This window comes from Danio aesculapii, chromosome 22, assembly GCF_903798145.1.
Source record: "Danio aesculapii chromosome 22, fDanAes4.1, whole genome shotgun sequence".
NCBI lineage: Eukaryota > Metazoa > Chordata > Actinopteri > Cypriniformes > Danionidae > Danio > Danio aesculapii.
The window spans coordinates 33431009-33449820 of NC_079456.1; the positions used below are offsets into that span (position 1 = coordinate 33431009).

Consider the following 18812-nt stretch of genomic DNA (forward strand, 5'->3'; position numbering starts at 1 on the left):
TTAAACAATAACAGGACAAGGCAGATTTTGTTCTTCTCGGCTTTGTGGCTGTCCATCAAGATGACGACAAGGTTTGTTTGAGCTCAGGTCGACCATGGCTTGTTATTATATGTATATATTATTACTGTGTAATGTCTCGGCTGTGTTTTTAAAATTGGTGCTTCCTTTGTTTTCATTCTCCTGCTTCTGCAAGTGACGTTTCTCTGTAAAACAATAGCGTTCAGCTGCGCATCTTGCTCCACCTTTTGGCACCCTTCTGTCATGCTAGGTACTCTTTGCAAAGGGTGACCAAAAAGTGGTACGGTATGGTTCGCTTTTAGGTACCCTTTGACAGTGGAAACAGCCATAAAAGCACGAACCGTACCACTCAGTGGAAATGGGCCATATTGAACAGAATACACCTGTTTGTTTCAAAGATCATTACATTTCACAATTCTTAATACTGAAGCAGAATGGGACACCAAAAAACTCCATTTTGCCTTGTTTTTTTTTTTACCCACGCAGGTCATGTGACTAAAAACCATCAATTTTACATTTGTTTTGTTGCAGCACTTTAACATTAAAAAGAGGCTGTTCGATACTTCTGATGGGTCCAAATGGCAGTGGTAAATTTACCACGCTGAGAGCAGTTAGCAGGAGGCTACATCTGCATCTGATTAAGGTGAACCGTCTTTTAGTTCTCTTCAGTCTGATTTTCCTGCATTCATGTACATCTCTGACTTTAAATGCGACACAAATGTTAGTAGAGGTTAGCTTGTTGCCATGTTATCGAACATCAGTACACAGAACCCAAAACTATTGGTGTGCTATTTTTTTAACTACTTTTATGTACTGTACTAAAATATTTCTACATTTTCGTTTCCCTCAGCTTTTGCGTTTTTTACTAATGGAACCATCTTGTGCAGGGTCAATGCTGAGGATTTTTGGTAACACTTTATAATACCTACACGCTATGAATCATTAATTAAGCATTAACAAATAGTGAATTCATTATCTGTTAAGCATTAACTCTACATTAGCAGACGTTAGTAAGCAGTTGATAAATACATATACAAATGCTTATAAGCACATCTATAATGTGCTTAATGATTGTGTTTTCATGCTTTAATTATTATTTTTTCATGACTAAATTGAGTACTGCATCATTTACAAATCAGTTAAGTTGCTGGTTTTTAAAGATTATTCAGAATGCGTAAGTAAATGATAGAAAAAAATTATTCAAATCAGCATTTATATATTATAGTTAATTTGTATGTTAATAAATGCTTTACTAGCTCAACTTCATCCAGTTTTGTGACCTTATCTAAAGTGAGGAGTATTTATTCTTTATAAATCCCTTATAAATGACAATTAAAGATTCTGTTAAATTCGAAACAGAAAAAAGTAAACGACTTTATTCGGTAACACTTTATAATAGCTACACATTTTAAACCGGTTAGTGTATTGTTAGTGTAGTGTTTTCATTGCTCTCAGCTTTGTGTTTTTGACTGTTTGGCGCCATCTTGTGTCTGAATAATGTGCAGGTTAGTGTATACTCCATCAGCTGTTTTAGTTTCTGTCAGCTTTGTGTTTTTGACTGTTTGGCGCCATCTTGTGTCTGAATAATGCGCAGCTTAGTGTATACTCCATCAGCTGTTTTCATTTCTGTCAATTTTGTGTTTTTAACTGTTTGGTGCCATCTTATGTCTAAATAATGCGCAGCTTAGTGTATACTCCATCAGCTGTTTTCATTTCTGTCAGCTTTGTGTTTTTGACTGTTTGGAGCCATCTTGTGTCTGAATAATGTGCAGGTTAGTGTATACTCCATCAGCTGTTTTCGTTTCTGTCAGCTTTGTGTTTTCGACTGTTTGGCGCCATCTTGTGTGAGTAATGTGCAGGTTAGTGTATACTCCATCAGCTGTTTTCGTTTCTGTCAGCTTTGCGTTTGAAAAAAGACTTGATAAACTATCCCTGCACAGAACAATGTTTTGTGTTTAATTTTCAAGTTCTGCGGCAAGTAGCCATGTGATAAGTGGGATAAAGTACATCCAGGAGGTTGTTTTTGCAACTTAAACCCCTCAGTCTTATACAAAAGCTACTGATAAACCTGTGAGGCTTTATTCTGAGATAACAACTTCCTGGATGTACTTTATCCCTAACATTAGAAATTTAAACAGTAAACACGTATACAGTGGGGGAAATAAGTATTGAACAAGTCATGCTTTTTCTTGGGAATAATGTTTTACAAAGAGTTGTTAATGTGGGATTGAACTAGATTTAGGTAAAAACCCAAATGATACAAACATAAAAATAAAACAAAACTAAATATTAGTTAAGTGTAATAACAATAGAATGACAAAAGGAGAAATTGCTGAACTAAATGTATTGGATACATAATATATTAGGGTTTTTTAAACGCCTCATATGGAATGAATGAAGTCACATGCATTGCTCAGGTGTGAGTTTCTCACAGACTTAAACAGAGTGCCAAAATCTTGATAGTTCTGTGGGTCTCGTCTATCAAATCTGAGCTTTACTTTGTATTTTCTATTGGATTGAAGTAAGGTGATTGGCTGGGCCATGCTACAGCTTGGTTTTCTTTCTCTGAAAGCATTTGAGAGTTTCCTCGGCTGTGTTTTGGCTCATTGTCTTGCTGAAATATCCACCCTGGGTTCATCTTCATCCTCCTGCTAATGTAGTTGTTGCACCGAAGCAACTGATAATTATTTACACAGAGGAGGGGCAGAGGGTTGCTGAACTACTGAGTAATTTCAGCTGCTGTATAGGCTTTCCATGTCTTTTTACACCTTCATTTCTTCATGTGTTTAATATGTTTTCCATGTGTTATTTCATTTTATTACACAGAGCTTCATTTGTAAACTAATAAGATTTGTTTTCTTTGCCTATATGAATCTCTTTGGTTGTTACCAACATCCAGTGAAATTTCAAGTCAACAGCACCTTTAGAAATATGTTTCTGAAACATATATTTTATAACACTTTATCTTATGTAAATACAAACTTTATTTTTAATTGATTTATTTATTTTGAATGCGATTAATCTTAGCCCTGCACTAGTTATCATACGAGCAGATTTTTAAAGATGCTGTATGTGCAGGTAGACTGTGTGGCTCTGTGTGCCGACACCGCAGCTGCCAGCGAGGCTAAGATCAAGTCTGTCTTTGAGAGGGCGGAGCTTCATCACCCGTGTCTTCTGTTGCTAAGAAACCTGCAGCTGCTCGGCCAGTCACGAGACGGCGCTGAGACCGACTGCAGGGTCGCTGCCACTCTTTGCCAGCTCATTGCAGCTGTTCATACCAGGTGAGGTGCCAACAACTGCAGAGTCCATGCAAACGCAGATCTTACAGGCAAAACATAATGGAAAAACATTTTCTTATGAATATTACGTTTAGTGGGTGGCACGGTGGCTCAGTGGTTAGCACTGTGACCTGACTTGACAGCAAGAAGGTTGCAGGTTCGAGTCCCGGCTGGGTCAGTTGGCATTTCTGTGTGGAGTTTGCATTTTCCTTGTGTTGGCGTGGGTTTCCTCCGGGTGCTCCGGTTTCCCCCACAGGGTAACACTATAAAGGAATTAACTAAATTGACCGTAGTGTACAAATGTGTGTGAATGAGAGTGTATGGGTTTTTCCCAATTCTGGGTTGCAGCTGAAAGGGCATCTGCTGCAAAAAACATATGCTGGAATAGGTGGCGGTTCATTCCACTGTGGCGACCTCTGATAAATAAGGGACTAAGCCAAAGGAAAGTGAATAAATGATTGTATAGAGTGTGTTTTCTTCAGGTGGTTTGTCAAGCCCACTCACCTGTGTTACCAATATTACTTTTCATGCAGTGTGTAATGCAGCTTTTTGTGAATGTAAATGTGCTGCAAAGATTTTAGGATAAAGGTACACGGTAAGGGAATTATTTAATTTCTATGACAAATGTATATAGATCCATATTTGCGTCATGCAAGGAACCCCTTTATTAATCAGGGGTCACCACAGCGGAATGAACCGCCAAGTCGCCAACTTATCCAGCATATGTTTTACGCAGCGAATGCTCTTCCAGCTGCAACCCATCACTGGGAAACACCCACACACTCTCATTCAGACACACACTGCGCCACCGCGCTGCCCATGGCATGCATTTACCTACTGTTTACTCACCCTCAGGTGGTTCGTTTACTTAATCAGTTTAAGCAAAAATGCTTAAAACATGTTGCCATAAGACTTCCATAGTAGGAAAAACAAATACTGTAGCATTCTTCAAATATCTTCTTTAGTTTTTAACAGATGAAAGAAACTCTTAAAGAATTGGGACCACCTTAGTGTGAGAGTTCCTAATATGACATTTAATCGTAGGAGAAGTTGATGAGGTTTCTCATTCAGACAGAATGCCTGAGAGGCGTTTCAAAGATGTCCACCGAATAAAATGACTTTGCTATAAACCTGTAACTATCGACTTCCATTGTAGGAAAAACAAAAACTATAGAAGTTAATGGTTACAGGTTTTCAACATTTTTCAAAATATCTTCTTTTGTGTTCAACAGAGTAAAGAAATGGTTTGGGTGAGAAAATGTTCACGTTGGGTTGAACTGTGCTTTTAAATGTCCCTGCTCTGTCCTGCAGTGTGGTGGTGGTTGGGTCAGTGAGCAGCCAGCATGAGTTATCCTCAGATGTGATGGCGGCGTTTGTCCACCAGGTGGCGATGCAGTGCCTGTCGGAGGACCAGCGGAGGACGGTGCTCTCCAGCCTCAGCAAGGACCTGCTGTTGGGGAAAGACGTCAATCTGGGCAAGATAGCCAAACAGACCACTGTGAGACCGCTAACAGATCATTTCATTTGTGCATGTTCAGACTTCAGCTTCGTTTCCTCTAAAATTGTGATGTCATTTCCAGTTCTGACTTCAAAGTCTTTGCACACTGATGTCCGAAATGTCCGTATGCAGTTTTTTCATTGTCATATCTGAAATACTCATCACATACACACCTCACACACAGAGTCTGATACATTTTAATTAATCCATTTATTTCAATCCATCTAAAACCAACCGGTTATTTAACCGCCAACTTATCCAGCGTATGTTTTTACACAGCGGATGCCCTTCCAGCCGCAACTCATCACTGGGAAACATCCACACACACTCATACACTACGGACAATTTAGCCTACCCAATTCACCTGTACCACATGTCTTTGGACTCGTGGGGGAAACCGGAGCGCTCGAAGGAAACCCACGCAAACACGAAGAGAACATGCAAACTCCACACAGAAACGCCAACTGACCCAGCCGAGGCTCAAACCTGCAACCTTCTTGCTGTGAGCCGAACATGCTACCCACTGCGCCACCGCGTCGCCTATTACTATAAACAATGGAAAATAATTCGCATTTGTCACAATATGTAATCAAAAAGTGTCTGTGTGTGTGTGTTTCTATAGGGATTTGTTTTAGGAGATCTTTGCGCACTTCTGACCAATGCTGGAAGAGCTGCTCACAGGAGACTTGTGGAGATGTAGTAAGTGTTTTTCCTGCTTTACTCCCACCGCTGGCTTCTGTAAATAGACTCTTTAAGTCTATTTTATTATTATTATTTCCCAGGAGATCACATTGAGACGGCACTGTCTCTTCTTCCAGTGAGGACTGGGGTCCGTTTTTCATACCTCGCTTAAATGATCTAAGATGATTTGGCAGATCCTGGATCTGTTAATCTTGTTAACTGATCTCTGGCTAATTTGGTTCTTCAAAACAAGTTTGTAAATCAGATTAAAATGTCTGGATGAACTGATCTGAGATCGCTGTGTGCGTTATGAAGGACAGATCCATCGATCCACATAATCATGATCAGCAATGCAACGATTGGCTGACGGCACAGCAGTGTAATGACATCATCTGATTAATATTCAATTATCAATGTGAGCAAAATTACATAAAATTCGTAGTAAACGGTTTGTTATGATGACACACAATAACTTTCCACATTTGTTGTGAGCTGCAGGCTTTACACTTTCATGTGTCAAGAGTATTCATCATGTATTTCAATGCATATCAATGTATTTAATTTTATATTTATAGAAGATTTTCTTTATTATAGTAGCCTAGGCCTACTCAAGTTTTTTTTTAATCGGCGTAGGGAATAACTGTATAAAATAATTTTGCTTCAAAAAAGCTTTTTGATATCGGTAAAGGTGTCAATCACTGCCGTATTAGCAGTCAAAACACGTGCATGACTGCATAAATTATCCTTTTTTAAAAAAAGTCGAATATTGTGCATGTACGCGTTTGTAAAAAGTTAATATCAATAAATTTTCTTCTTGAACCACCAGGTGGCAGTCTTTGTACTTAAAAAAAAAAAAAACTTAAAAAAAAAAAAAACTTAAAAAAAAAAAAAAAAAATATATATATATATGTATATGTATATGTATATGTGTATATAAATATATATATATATATATATATATATATATATATATATATATATATATATATATATATATATATATATATATATATATAAATATGTATATATATATATATAAATATGTATATATATATGTATATATATGTGTATATATGTATATATATATGTATGTGTATATATATATATATATATATATATATATATATATAGTTAAAAAAAAAAAAAATATATATATATATATATATATATATATATATATATATATATATATATATATATATATATATATATATATATATATATATATATATATATATAGTTAAAAATATATATATTTACAATTTTCCCAAGTGTATAATACTACTACTGTAAGAAAATATCAGAATTCGGTTTATACTTTCAGTATTACCTTTGCTTGAAAAGACCCAATCTAATCCTGTTTATATGAAATAAGCTGCTACCTCCAAGCAGGTTTGAGCTACCAGAACTGTTGCTATGACAACAACTTTCGGATGAGTTTTGAAGAACTAATCGATACGAAGTGAAGAATGGGGGTGGAGGGGTGGAAGGTGCGCGCAGACTGAAGAGCTGGGGTGAAGGTACACGCGAACAGGGGAGCAGGTATGAAGATAGTTGCGTGTTGGTGCACATGGGGACTGAACCAAAAAGTTGAGGAGGTGGGGTTGGATGGAATTCCGGGAGTTTTCCGGGAGACAGAACAATACGCGAGGTGGGCGGGAGATGGGTCTGAAATACTGGAGACTCCCGGGAAAAAAGGGGAGGGTTGGCAGGTATGATCCTGGATCGTGTCAAATCGTCAATATCCAAATCCAGCTAATTGAGTAATCCACGTATGAAGAACGGACCCCTGGTCAAGACGGCAGGCAGCACATGAAGTTTCACATAAAACTCACAAAAAACAATATTACAAAATTACAAAATCACCATTTGTAAAAAGATCAGATCATAAAAACAATCACAAGTACAGTTGAAGTCAGAATGATTAGCCCCCCTGTTTATTTTTTTCCCCAATTTCTGTTTAACGGAGAGAAGATTTATTTAACACATTTCTAAACATAATAGTTTTAATAACTCATCTCTAATAACTGATTTATTTTCTCTTTGCCATGATGACAGTAAATAATATTTGACTAGATATTTTTCAAGACACTTCTGTACAGCTTAAAATGACATTTAAAGACTTAACTATTAGTTAATTAGGTTAACTAGGCAGGTTAGAGTAATTAGTCAAGTTATTGTATAACAATGGTTTGTTCTGTAGTCAAAAAAAAAATAGCTTAATGGCTTAAAGGGGCTAATAATTTTGACCTTAAAATGTTTTTTAAAAAATGCATTGAGGTCCTAGGCCACTTAGTGAATTATATACAAGTAGTAATACTTTATAATCTATTCTGAATGTAACTGGGAGCCAGTGTAAAGACCCGAGGACAGGTGTGATGTGCTCTGGTTTCTGTAGTGTGAGGATGAAAAGTTTGTGTTGTGTTTGTGTGTAGTTTTCCAGAAGCAATGAGTGAACAGGAGGAGGAGGATCTGTGTGTTTCTGGGGTCAGTGTTACGTCTGAGGACTTCAGCGCAGCGCTGGACGTCCTGCAGGAGGCGCATTCACAAGCTATTGGAGCACCTAAAGTACAGTTGCCTTGCTTTTATTTACGCAGAAAACAAACAATCAGACAAATATATCAAAATATAACAGTCGGACTAAAAGGTCCCGTCAAGTGCTTTAAAATGTGTGTTTATTGATTGGATGTTTGGCGTAATCTCAACTAAAACATGAAGAGAGGGCGGGGCATAGAGTAGCTCCTCCCCTTTAAAACAGCCAATAGTGTTTAGTTTTTCTCACAGCTCTGCCAGTGAGAGCGGTTGAGCTCAAGCATATTAAATGAACAGCAAATGAGAAGAAGGGGCGGGGCATGTCAGACACTAGAGAGATTACTTTCTGTCACAGCAAAACAACATCATAAACTACTATGACAATGATGACCTCAGGTACCGATTATGTGCATTCTTTGTCTTTGATTATCAGCTTTCTTTGTCATTTCGCCAGACCGCTCCATTGACAGCGGGAAACACCAGAAAGACCAAATCAAACAAAATCAGAGTCGGCTAAATAATGCCACACCACACAAAACTGAGATGTGCATAAATGTGATGATTTAGAAGCATTTCTTGACATTGAGAATCATTCATTTTCTTTTCGGCTTAGTGCCTTTATTAATCTGGGGACGCCACAGCAGAATGAACCACCAACTTATCCAGCATGTGTTTTATGCAGCGGATGCCCTTCCAGCTGCAACCCATCACTGGGAAACACCCATACACACTCAATCACACACATACACTATGGCTATACACTATAATTTTACATTGTTGAAAAAGAAATAAATATTAAAAAATGTATATATTAAATGTGAAATATATTCATTTACATATAGTCAGTAAAACACTTTCAGTGTTTATTAAATTCATTTAGACATCTTCTGTTTCTTAGCCCCACCCTTAATGACTGATAGCTCCACCCTAAATGACTGATAGCTCTGCCCTAAATGAGTGATAAACCCACCCTAAATGACTGATAGCCCTGCCCTAAATGACTGATAACCCCGCCCTAAATGACTGATAGCTCCACCTTAAATGACAGAAATCCCCACCCTAAATGACTAATTGACCTGCCCTAAATGACTGATAACCCCGCCCTAAATGACTGATAACCCCGCCCTAAATGACTGATAGCTCCACCCTAAATTGATGATAGCTCAACCCTAAATGACTGATAGCTCTTCCCTAAATAACTGATAGCCCCACTATAAATGACTGATAGCTTCACCCTAAATTAATGATAGCTCCGCTCTAAATGATTGATAGCTCTGGCCTAAATGAGTGATAGACCCGCCCTAAATGACTGATAGCTCCAGCCTAAATGACTGATAGCCCCGTCCTAAATGACTGATAGCCCCGCCCTAAATGACTGATAGCCCCGCCCTAAATGACTGATAGCCCTGTCCTAAATGACTGATAGCCCCGTCCTAAATGACTGATAGCTCTACCTTAAATGACAGATAGCTCCACCCTAAATGACTGATAGACCCGCCCTAAATTACTAATAGACCTGCCCTAAATGACAAATAGCTCCACCCTAAATGACTGATCGCTCCACCCTAAAGAAATTCCACGTGAGCAGGAAGTAAAGGATAGTATTTAAATATTGATTATGAGACCAAATTAATTTTTATAAAATAGTGAAGTGCACAGATTCACCATTTATAACAAGCACTGCTATATAGTAATTAAAATAGGAAGAGTAAATGTTGATTTAATGGATGATGCTGTGTGCTCTTCTGTTAGATCCCGGCCGTGAGCTGGCAGGACATCGGCGGTCTCCAGCAGGTGAAGAAGGAGATCCTGGACACCATTCAGCTTCCCCTGGAGCATCCGGAACTGCTGTCGCTGGGCCTGCGGCGCTCCGGACTGCTGCTTTACGGGCCGCCAGGCACTGGGAAAACCCTGCTGGCCAAAGCTGTGGCCACTGAGTGCACCATGACCTTCCTCAGGTGACTCCTGCCTAACGTTTGAGTTTCATACTGTTGAAGTCAGAATTATTAGCCCCCCTGAATATTTTTCCCCAATTTCTGTTAAACAGAGGGCAGATTTTGTTTAACACGTTTCTAATCATAATAGTTTTAATAACTCCTCTCTAATAACTGATTGATTTCTTTTTGTCATGATGACAGTAAATAATAATTGACTAGATATTTTTCAAGACACTTCTATACAGCTTTAAGCGACATTTAAAGGCTTAACTAGGTTAATTAGGTTAAAGTTAGGGTAATTAGGCAAGTCATCGTATAGCAGTGGTTATTACTGTAGACAATCCAAAACAAATATTGCTTAAGGGGGCTAATAATTTTGACCTTAAAATGGGTTTAAAACGATTAAAAACTGCTTTTATTCCTGCTGAAATAAAAGAAATAAGACTTTCTCCAGAAGAAAAAATATTACAGGAAATACTGTGAAAATTTCATGAATCTGTTAAACATCATTTAGGAAATATTTGAAGAACAAAAAAAAATCACAGGAGGGCAAATAGTTCTGCCTTCATCTGTAGGTCAGAGAATGAGTGAGGCAGGATTGCGCAGTATTTTTATTTCAGCATCAACATCCGCAATCGCATCACAGGAATACCAGTCAGTATGTTTACATGGACATCAGTAATCAAATAATTTGCCTTAATCTAATTAAGACAATAACATGATTAAGGTGTTTATGCGAGTTGCTTTTTTAATGTTCCTTTCATGATCCCGTTTTACGTGTTATAGCTCATAATTCGATTAACGTCATCGCGTCACCACGCTATCCGCATTTCCTCCGGAGTTTCATATAATTTCAGATGTTTTATTTTTAATTTGTCGACTTTAACTGCAGTTTGGCACTTATACATTCATTCGGGAACATATCATGCATGCCCCCATGACAAACGAGACATTGGATGCAACTATGAACTGCAGGAAGAGTGTTGTTTTAATGTAAATTCATACCGCATGCCAAATGGAAGAAAAAAAAAAACGCCGCATTTCACGAAGCAGGTGTCTGTGGTCTTCACTGACTCGGTAGGTGCAAAGAGCGTCAAACAGCCGTGTGTGTGTGTGTGAGAACTATCCTGTCGCAAAACGCGGCGAAAAGTCCTGCACGACGGTGATAGTTTGATTAAGGTGTTTACATGTCTGTACTGCACTGCAATAATGCGATATACTTCAATAAATCGGCATTCTCCACATGTCTCAATTCGATTTCTGTTTAGTTCTGTTATTTAATTATAAATCGGATTAAATTAATCAAGTATGGTTTACATGGTTGACTCATGGTTGAAATCAGGGTATTGTCTTAAAATTTGAATTATTGGTGTCCATGTAAATGTATTTACTGTCGTGTGTTTGAGTCACAGTTCAGAACATATGGAGTCCTTGCAAAGTCCTTTAAAGTCTGCATGAACCAGAAGCTGCCAGCTTTTGTTTTTCATATTGTGACTCAGAGAGGCTGAATATTAAATGAGAAAATAGTGGGCGTGGCTTGTTTTTTTCTACTGTGAGCTGATTGGCTGTTGTAAAGTAGGCGTTTTGTTTAGAAAGATGGGGGAAAGGGTAAAGAGTTATTACAGCCTAACAGACTCCTTCTCCTCACCATTTCTGTTTGTTGTCAACTGACAGCTGGAGGGGGCGTGGTTAAGTCTGTTAGCCACGCCCAATACCTCAGACTGACCTAATCTGAGAATTTAGGTGCGTTTGATTCCATGCAGCGCTGCGCAGACCGATTGTGCATTTTGACTGGATTGATGCAGCGCGAACGCCACATGACTGTCACGTGTGGCATCAAAGTACCGCAAAAGCGCTCCGAGATCAGACGATTGATTCAGCCGGTGCAGCATCTGAAGAGCGACTGCAGGAGCTGCGATGACGACTCCGATATTACACGGTTGGCTGAGTTCACCGCATGACAGCAACCACGTGTGTTTCGGGTTTATTATTGGACAACTTCCGATTCAAAAAATTCAAAACAAACAATTACATTATTATGCCATCTCTGTATTGTATATATCATGGTTTAGACTACAAATATTTTACAGCAGTATCATCTTTTGTTGAATAATTTGTTTATAAAGGCTAGATTGTTGGCAGGTTTATTCAGCCTTATTTATTCACCTTATTCTCCGCGTACGAGTTGGCGCAGCCATTTGAATCATTTTGGCTCAAGACTTTCGGTCTCATTCACTTCCATTCATTTTTAAACCTTAAAAACAGCTCGTTTTGCTGCTCAGTGTTGCAAACTGATATTTTCTTATTATATTATTCTATTTTGTCTGTATTGTCATGCAAACACTTGTTTGTAGAGTAAGTAGTTTGACCGTTTTCTGCCGTTTATTATTCCTAGTCATATCTCCCATAGGCAGCTGAATCGGAAGTTCCAAAACAATCGCTAAAACGCGCGCACTTCCGCATTGAAGAATAAGGTCAATACAGACCATTTACAGCATTCAGCTCCATAAACGATTTAAATTATATATTTTATTAAATAACCTAAATATTAACTCAAAGTCTTGCAGACTTGTAATAAAATAATTATCATCACATACCTGTCAACATTGGGATGTGAAAATAAGGGATATGCCCACCAAAATAAGGAACCCCCCGCTTTAACCCCCCAAATGACTAAATATGTTCATTTGGAGCTGTTTCATTGTAAATAAACAGTTAAATGAACAGTAATATGTTTTATTATTATTTATTATTTAAATAGTATACATAAACAGCAAATACATTAGCAAACAGTTCAGCTTATTAAAATGAAATCTCATTAGCCGTTTCTTCACTGTATGTTTTTTTTTTATTTTCATTACATTAAATAACAGAGGTGTCACTTTAAAAATGCTCAGATCTAACATTATAATGAAAGCATTCGATTGCCTTCCTAACTTTTTGTGCTCATTTAGGACAAAATTAGTTGTGACGTTTGATAAAAACCCACCAAGATCGACATTTTTAGATATTATTATTATTATTATTATTATTATTATTAATATTACTTATGTGTATATCTCTGTTTAAACATGCAGCCAAAACCCAGACTTTCACTCCGTTTCAAATCGCGTGTACAGAATCCATTTGGGAAGCAGTGTCTATTTATCACTATGGAGCGCGTCAGCTGACTGTCACGCATTGCTATATGACTGTTTTGAGGATTGCATATGAAGGGGAGACGGCACCTGTAATGAAAAGGAACGGGAATCCCGCAGTTTTTATATTCATTTCAAAGTGTTTTCACGCCTACACAAAGCGAAAGCACAGAACAGACTCGCATTTAAAAGCAAGGGGCGGCCCCTGGTGGTTCGGCGGTATGAGTTGCGAATAGGGAGGATCGGCTCTTTAATGTTTATTTGCCATCCTTCAGAGAAAGACTGAAATACGGGAGAAATACGGGATGATAGCGGGATAGAACTGTAAAATACGGGAGAATCCTGGGAAAAACGGGAGGGTTGACAGGTATGTCATCAATGATCCTGACACTCTAAAGGTTTCTTAACAAATTAAGTTAACTATTTTATAAAAAAATTATTTATATGATTATAAAATATATATATTTTTTCCCTGTCTAGTCGCTTATGCACAAGTTTTAAAAGTGACATTGATATACCTGCTCTTTCTGGGAAACTTCTAAAGTGTAGCTCACTTATTTTAGGAATGTCCTTTTGTTCAATCTTTTTGAATTAAAGTGCTTTTAAAAAAATGCTTTCATTATCCAAAATAATCTTAATCATTGTTTAAGACTTAATCAAAACCCCTTGTTTTGGATTTTAAATTAATATATATTGGAAAGTTTTATATCTATAAATGGAAACCCCTTTTAAGCATATTCAAACAAGAAGTATTAGCCAATAGTGATGTTTAAACTCCTAGAATTTGTGCTTATTGCTTTGTATTTAATAGGCCTATTCGTTTTTATGTATATTTTACCCTTTCGTTTCCCCTTTTTTCTCTTATGTGTTTGTTGAATATTTAATTCCTAATTCCCTTTTTGTTTAAAAAATAACTGTAGTTTTTAGAGACTGTATTCTGTTTTATTTGTACTCTAAATCTTTTATTCTTGCAATAAATAAATAAATAAGTGATGACGCCATGTGTTTGGTCATCATGTCTGCGGCAACTTTCAGCCCCGGAGTGTCCGGCTCGACGGCTCCGTTTTCAACTCCGCCCCCGCCTGCGCTCGGCTAATCTCTTTGATCACCGGCTGCAACCATGGTTCAAGCCGAATGCACCTAATAACTGAAAACAAACAGGAAGTGCATTTTCAGATTTACATTAAAGATCACAAGAGCAAACTATTTGTTTTCTTAATGACACACAGATGAATTGTTCACCACTAAACTAGAAATGTGAGCTGAGAAAATGAACATGATTGGCTTTGATTTCATCTGTACTGTGTGAAAAAGCTATAATTGGCTTTGTTTTTAAGCAGGGTGTGAATTATACATTGACTGTCATTAACAATAACAAGTTTGCATTCCTGCACCAATAAATGGATGACCATGAGAGATTGCACTTATTGGTTTATTGTTTAAGCACAGGAGTTTTTTAAAATACAAAATATGCTTCAAATTTTACTTTAATTAAATAAATTTAAGATTAATTGTAGATACAAACACTTATTTTACAAGAAAAGTGTCTTATATAGTGTCTTTTAAACACTTTTTTTCCTGCATAGCCTGCTGGGCTAGATCACACACTCACAATGGTATAAACCATTATAGGGGTGGTCAAATGTACATTTTATATTATCTGTTATTTTAATTATTACAATTATCATTTAGGATCTAGATCAGAGTAAACTAGTGCTCACTATTAAAGGGTTGACCACACAGAAATCTTGATTTGATGTCCTTTAGGGGGATGAAGCGTTAGTTATGGGCTCAAACCCCCCCTGTGAGTCACACACTGTTTAAGGTTTGAACATTTCATAAGAGCTTAAACCACGCAGGCTCAAGAAATAATAAGGGTTACAGCTTCAATAAAGATGAATTAGGTTTAATTATTTATACACTGTAGTCCAGGCATGTCCAAGCTTGGTCCTGGAGGGCCGGTGTCCTGCAAAGTTTAGTTCCAACCCCAATCAGACACACCTAGCTAATCAAGCACTTACTAGGCTTTCTAGAAACATCCGTGCAGGTGTGTTGAGGCAAGTTGGAGCTAAAATCTGAAGGACACCGGCCCTCCAGGACCGAGTTTGGACACCCCTGCTGTAGTCTATATAGTAGTTAGATTATAGTAGAATCAGTAGATTTAGATACATTATTTTGTCTGTTGATTTGACTATGCATGTTAGTTATATTTTATGCAGCTTCTAAATCATCCCAAATCTGTCTAATATGATCAATTCTTTCCCAATAGAGTTTTTCTTTTGAGCCATCTGATGAATTTGGGTTCATATCGCAATCTACTATAAATGTTTAGAGATATGAAATAAAAATCTCATTGTGTCGTGTTTGTTTTCAGTGTGAAGGGTCCCGAACTCATCAACATGTATGTTGGTCAGAGTGAAGAGAACATCAGACAGGGTAAGAGCTGATGAAATAAACCTCATTATTTGTATGTTTGTAGTATTTTTTTGTAACCTTTTTCAAATTTACTATAATTATCAGTATTTAAATGTGTATTTTATACTAGTCTTCTCCAGTTTTGTAGTATCTGTATGCACCCAGAGTCTGAGAGTAACATAATTTCAATAATCTGTACGTCATGTGGCAGAATTGAAAATAAAGCTGACTTTGGGCCGGTTCATGGCCCTTTAAGCAATATTTGTTTTGGATTGTTTACAGAACAAACCACTGTTACACAATAACTTGCCTAATTATCCTAACTTGCTAGTTAACATAATTAAGCCTTTAAATGTCACTTTAAGCTGAATACTAGTATCCTGAACAATATCTAGTCAAATATTATGTTCTATCATCATGGCAAAGATAAAAGAAGTCAGCTATATTATAAACTGGGCAATATAAATATACACGGGGGGCTAATAATTCTGACTTTAACTGTAGATATGATCTGATCAGGAAAACCAAATGAAATGGCCAGTCCTTTTGACACTGGCCTCCTCTTTCAAACTATTGAACTGATTTTTATTGTATTGCGTGTGTATTGCTTCCGTGTCAGTGTTCAGCAAGGCCAGAAGTGCCGCTCCCTGCATCATCTTTTTTGATGAACTGGACTCTTTGGCTCCTAATCGAGGACACAGTGGAGACTCAGGAGGAGTGATGGACAGGTCAGACGGCTGTATTTATAAATTAATATTATTCTTATGCTGCATATTACTAGATGAGAGCAGTTCCAGCGTTACGGATGTGAACATCTAGTAGTATAGTAGAACATCTGTTTATATTTTCGAAAACTACTAAGCACAGAGTTCTGGGATCAGACAAATATCAATCTGTAAACATGTTTAATATTGTAAATGAGGGAAATAAATATGCGCTATGGATGATGTGAGGAGAAAAGTCTCTGAGTTTACAGTCTACAACAACAAAACAATGGGCTGTCTGACCAATCAGAGCAAAATAGGACCATCTTACAACAGAATGGGCTGTCTGACCAATCACAGCAGAGAATGCTCATGGAAAGAAGTGCTTTAGACCAGTGTTTCCTAACCACGTTCCTAGAGGACCATCAGCTGCTCTGCACATTTTCCATGGCTGTTTCTCAATAGGTGCTCTTCAGCGATCTTGTGTCCTCGTCTAACGTCATCATCAACAAAAGTTCAGTTCCAAAACTCAAGACCTCAAGAACGGAGGACGCGTTAAAGTTCACGGATGTGTTCTTGATATTGAGGACACACGGATGCAGAATTGTGCTCCGAACTCGCTCTAGAAGTCCCAGAAGGTTGGAAGTGCAGCATTTGATATAGATTTATTATTGAAGTTTGGAGAGAACTCATTTATCTCAGGAGTTTCCCTAAATGAGATGATGAAAGTAAACATTCACATCAGAATCTTGATAGAGGCATTAATACATTAAGGGTGTTTATTTGCTGCAATTCGTATAAAAATTGTTTTAATTGTATTGTGCAATGTATATTTGTAAGGTTTTTGTGTGTGTTATATATATTGAAAAGGGGAAAAATAATAACTCGTTGTATGAATGCTGTAATGTTTAAATAATTTTCCATTAAAAACGCGTGAAGGTCATGTGACCGTCTGGAAGAACGCAGCATCTCATTCCTCACAGGACTCTGTTCTCTTGCAAGACCAGTCTCCACAAGAACGCGAGTCTGTTTTCTGCATTCTAGGAGTTGAGAAACAGCCCATGCCTCCTTAACCAAACACACCTGATTCAGATCATCAGCTCATTAGCAGAGACTGAAAGACCTGTAATGAGTGTACCAGACAAAGGAGACATCAAAAACATGCAGTGTTGCTGGTCCTCCAGGAACGTGGTTGAGAAACACTGCATTAGACGGTTTTGGATGCAGTAAATAAAGAGCTGATGCTGATCTCTGTATGATTAATGTTTTTTTTGATGTTAGAAGTAAACCTTTTGCAAAACCTAAAGGACCCCTATTTTACCTTTTTAACAAGCTGCAAGATGAGTCTTGTGCCTCCAGAATGTGTCTGTACAGTTTCAGCTTAAAATACCCATCAGATCATTGATTATCCCCTCTTGAATATACCCATTTTAGGCTCAGATGACTACAGCTGTTCTTATTCTATACACAATTATCTTCGCACTGTTTTTGCATATATAGCCTCAGTGCGGCTATATATGAATAGTGATTTCCTACTGTATTTATTACAAACATGCTCGGTTTAAAAAATGCTTCAAACTTAAAGTCTAAAAATTCTTGAGACGCAGCTGATCACAGAGAGCTGAACAGATCTTTTAATCCCAGTTTCTTTGCAAATCCTGTTCTGTGGACATGTTTATATGCGTTACTATGGAGTCATGTTAATACACAGCTGTCCATCAATTCGGTGGGCGGGGAAAACCACACTCCTACGTCATGTTGCACTGAGACTAAAAATAACTGGGGATTTGGATCCTATTTTAACGTCAGGAAATTTGTAAAAAGAGACTTGTGTTTATATCACCCCAATATGACTGTGGACACACTATACCTACACACGGTTCTGTCCAAACAGCTTACAAAAGTTGATTTTCATCGTTGATGCACTTGAAATAAACATAATTTGATACCTTGATAAATGATTATTGCCATTTTGTTTGCAGGGTTGTCTCGCAGCTTTTAGCAGAGCTGGATGGTCTTCATTCGTCTGGAGACGTCTTCGTGATTGGAGCAACTAATCGTCCAGATCTGTTGGACCAATCACTGCTCAGGCCCGGCAGGTAAACAAATGCTGATTGCAGATCCACAGCTTTTATTTTACCTTGAAGAATCTTTAAACCACTCATTTTACACACAAATTTATAATAATTAAAAATATTTCGGTTTCATGAGCACACACGGAGCAGAGTAATAGTGTGTGTGTATTTACAGTGCTTTGCATTAATGAGTGCACCCCATTTTGAAAAGGAATATTTTTGTATCCATTTGGATATAGGTCATATACACTCACTGGCCACTTTATTAGGCACCGGGTTGGACCCCCTTTTACCTTCAGAACTGCCTTAATCTTTGATGTCATAGATTCAGCAATGTACTGCAAATATTCCTCAGAGATTTTGCTCCATATTGACATGATAGCATCACGCAGTTGCTGCAGATTTGTCGGCTGCACATCCATGATGCCAAACTCCCGTTCCACCACATCCCAAAGGTGCTCTGTTGGATTGAGTTCTGGAGGCCATTTGAGTACAGTTAACTCATTGTCATGTTCAAGAAACCAGTCTGATATGATT

The 18812-nt window shown here is 37.6% G+C and overlaps 1 protein-coding gene across 1 annotated transcript in view; it reads left to right on the plus strand.

The window, feature by feature from the left end:
* pex6 (peroxisomal biogenesis factor 6) overlaps positions 1 to 18812 on the plus strand; it is a 52622-nt gene that overhangs the window by 23586 nt on the left and 10224 nt on the right. The window contains exons 8-16 of the mRNA XM_056448123.1: positions 550 to 661; positions 3097 to 3299; positions 4608 to 4794; positions 5417 to 5493; positions 7911 to 8043; positions 9760 to 9965; positions 15456 to 15517; positions 16116 to 16224; positions 18183 to 18299. Coding sequence (XP_056304098.1) covers positions 550 to 661; positions 3097 to 3299; positions 4608 to 4794; positions 5417 to 5493; positions 7911 to 8043; positions 9760 to 9965; positions 15456 to 15517; positions 16116 to 16224; positions 18183 to 18299 — 1206 coding nt within the window. The remainder of the gene's footprint in view (positions 1 to 549; positions 662 to 3096; positions 3300 to 4607; positions 4795 to 5416; positions 5494 to 7910; positions 8044 to 9759; positions 9966 to 15455; positions 15518 to 16115; positions 16225 to 18182; positions 18300 to 18812) is intronic.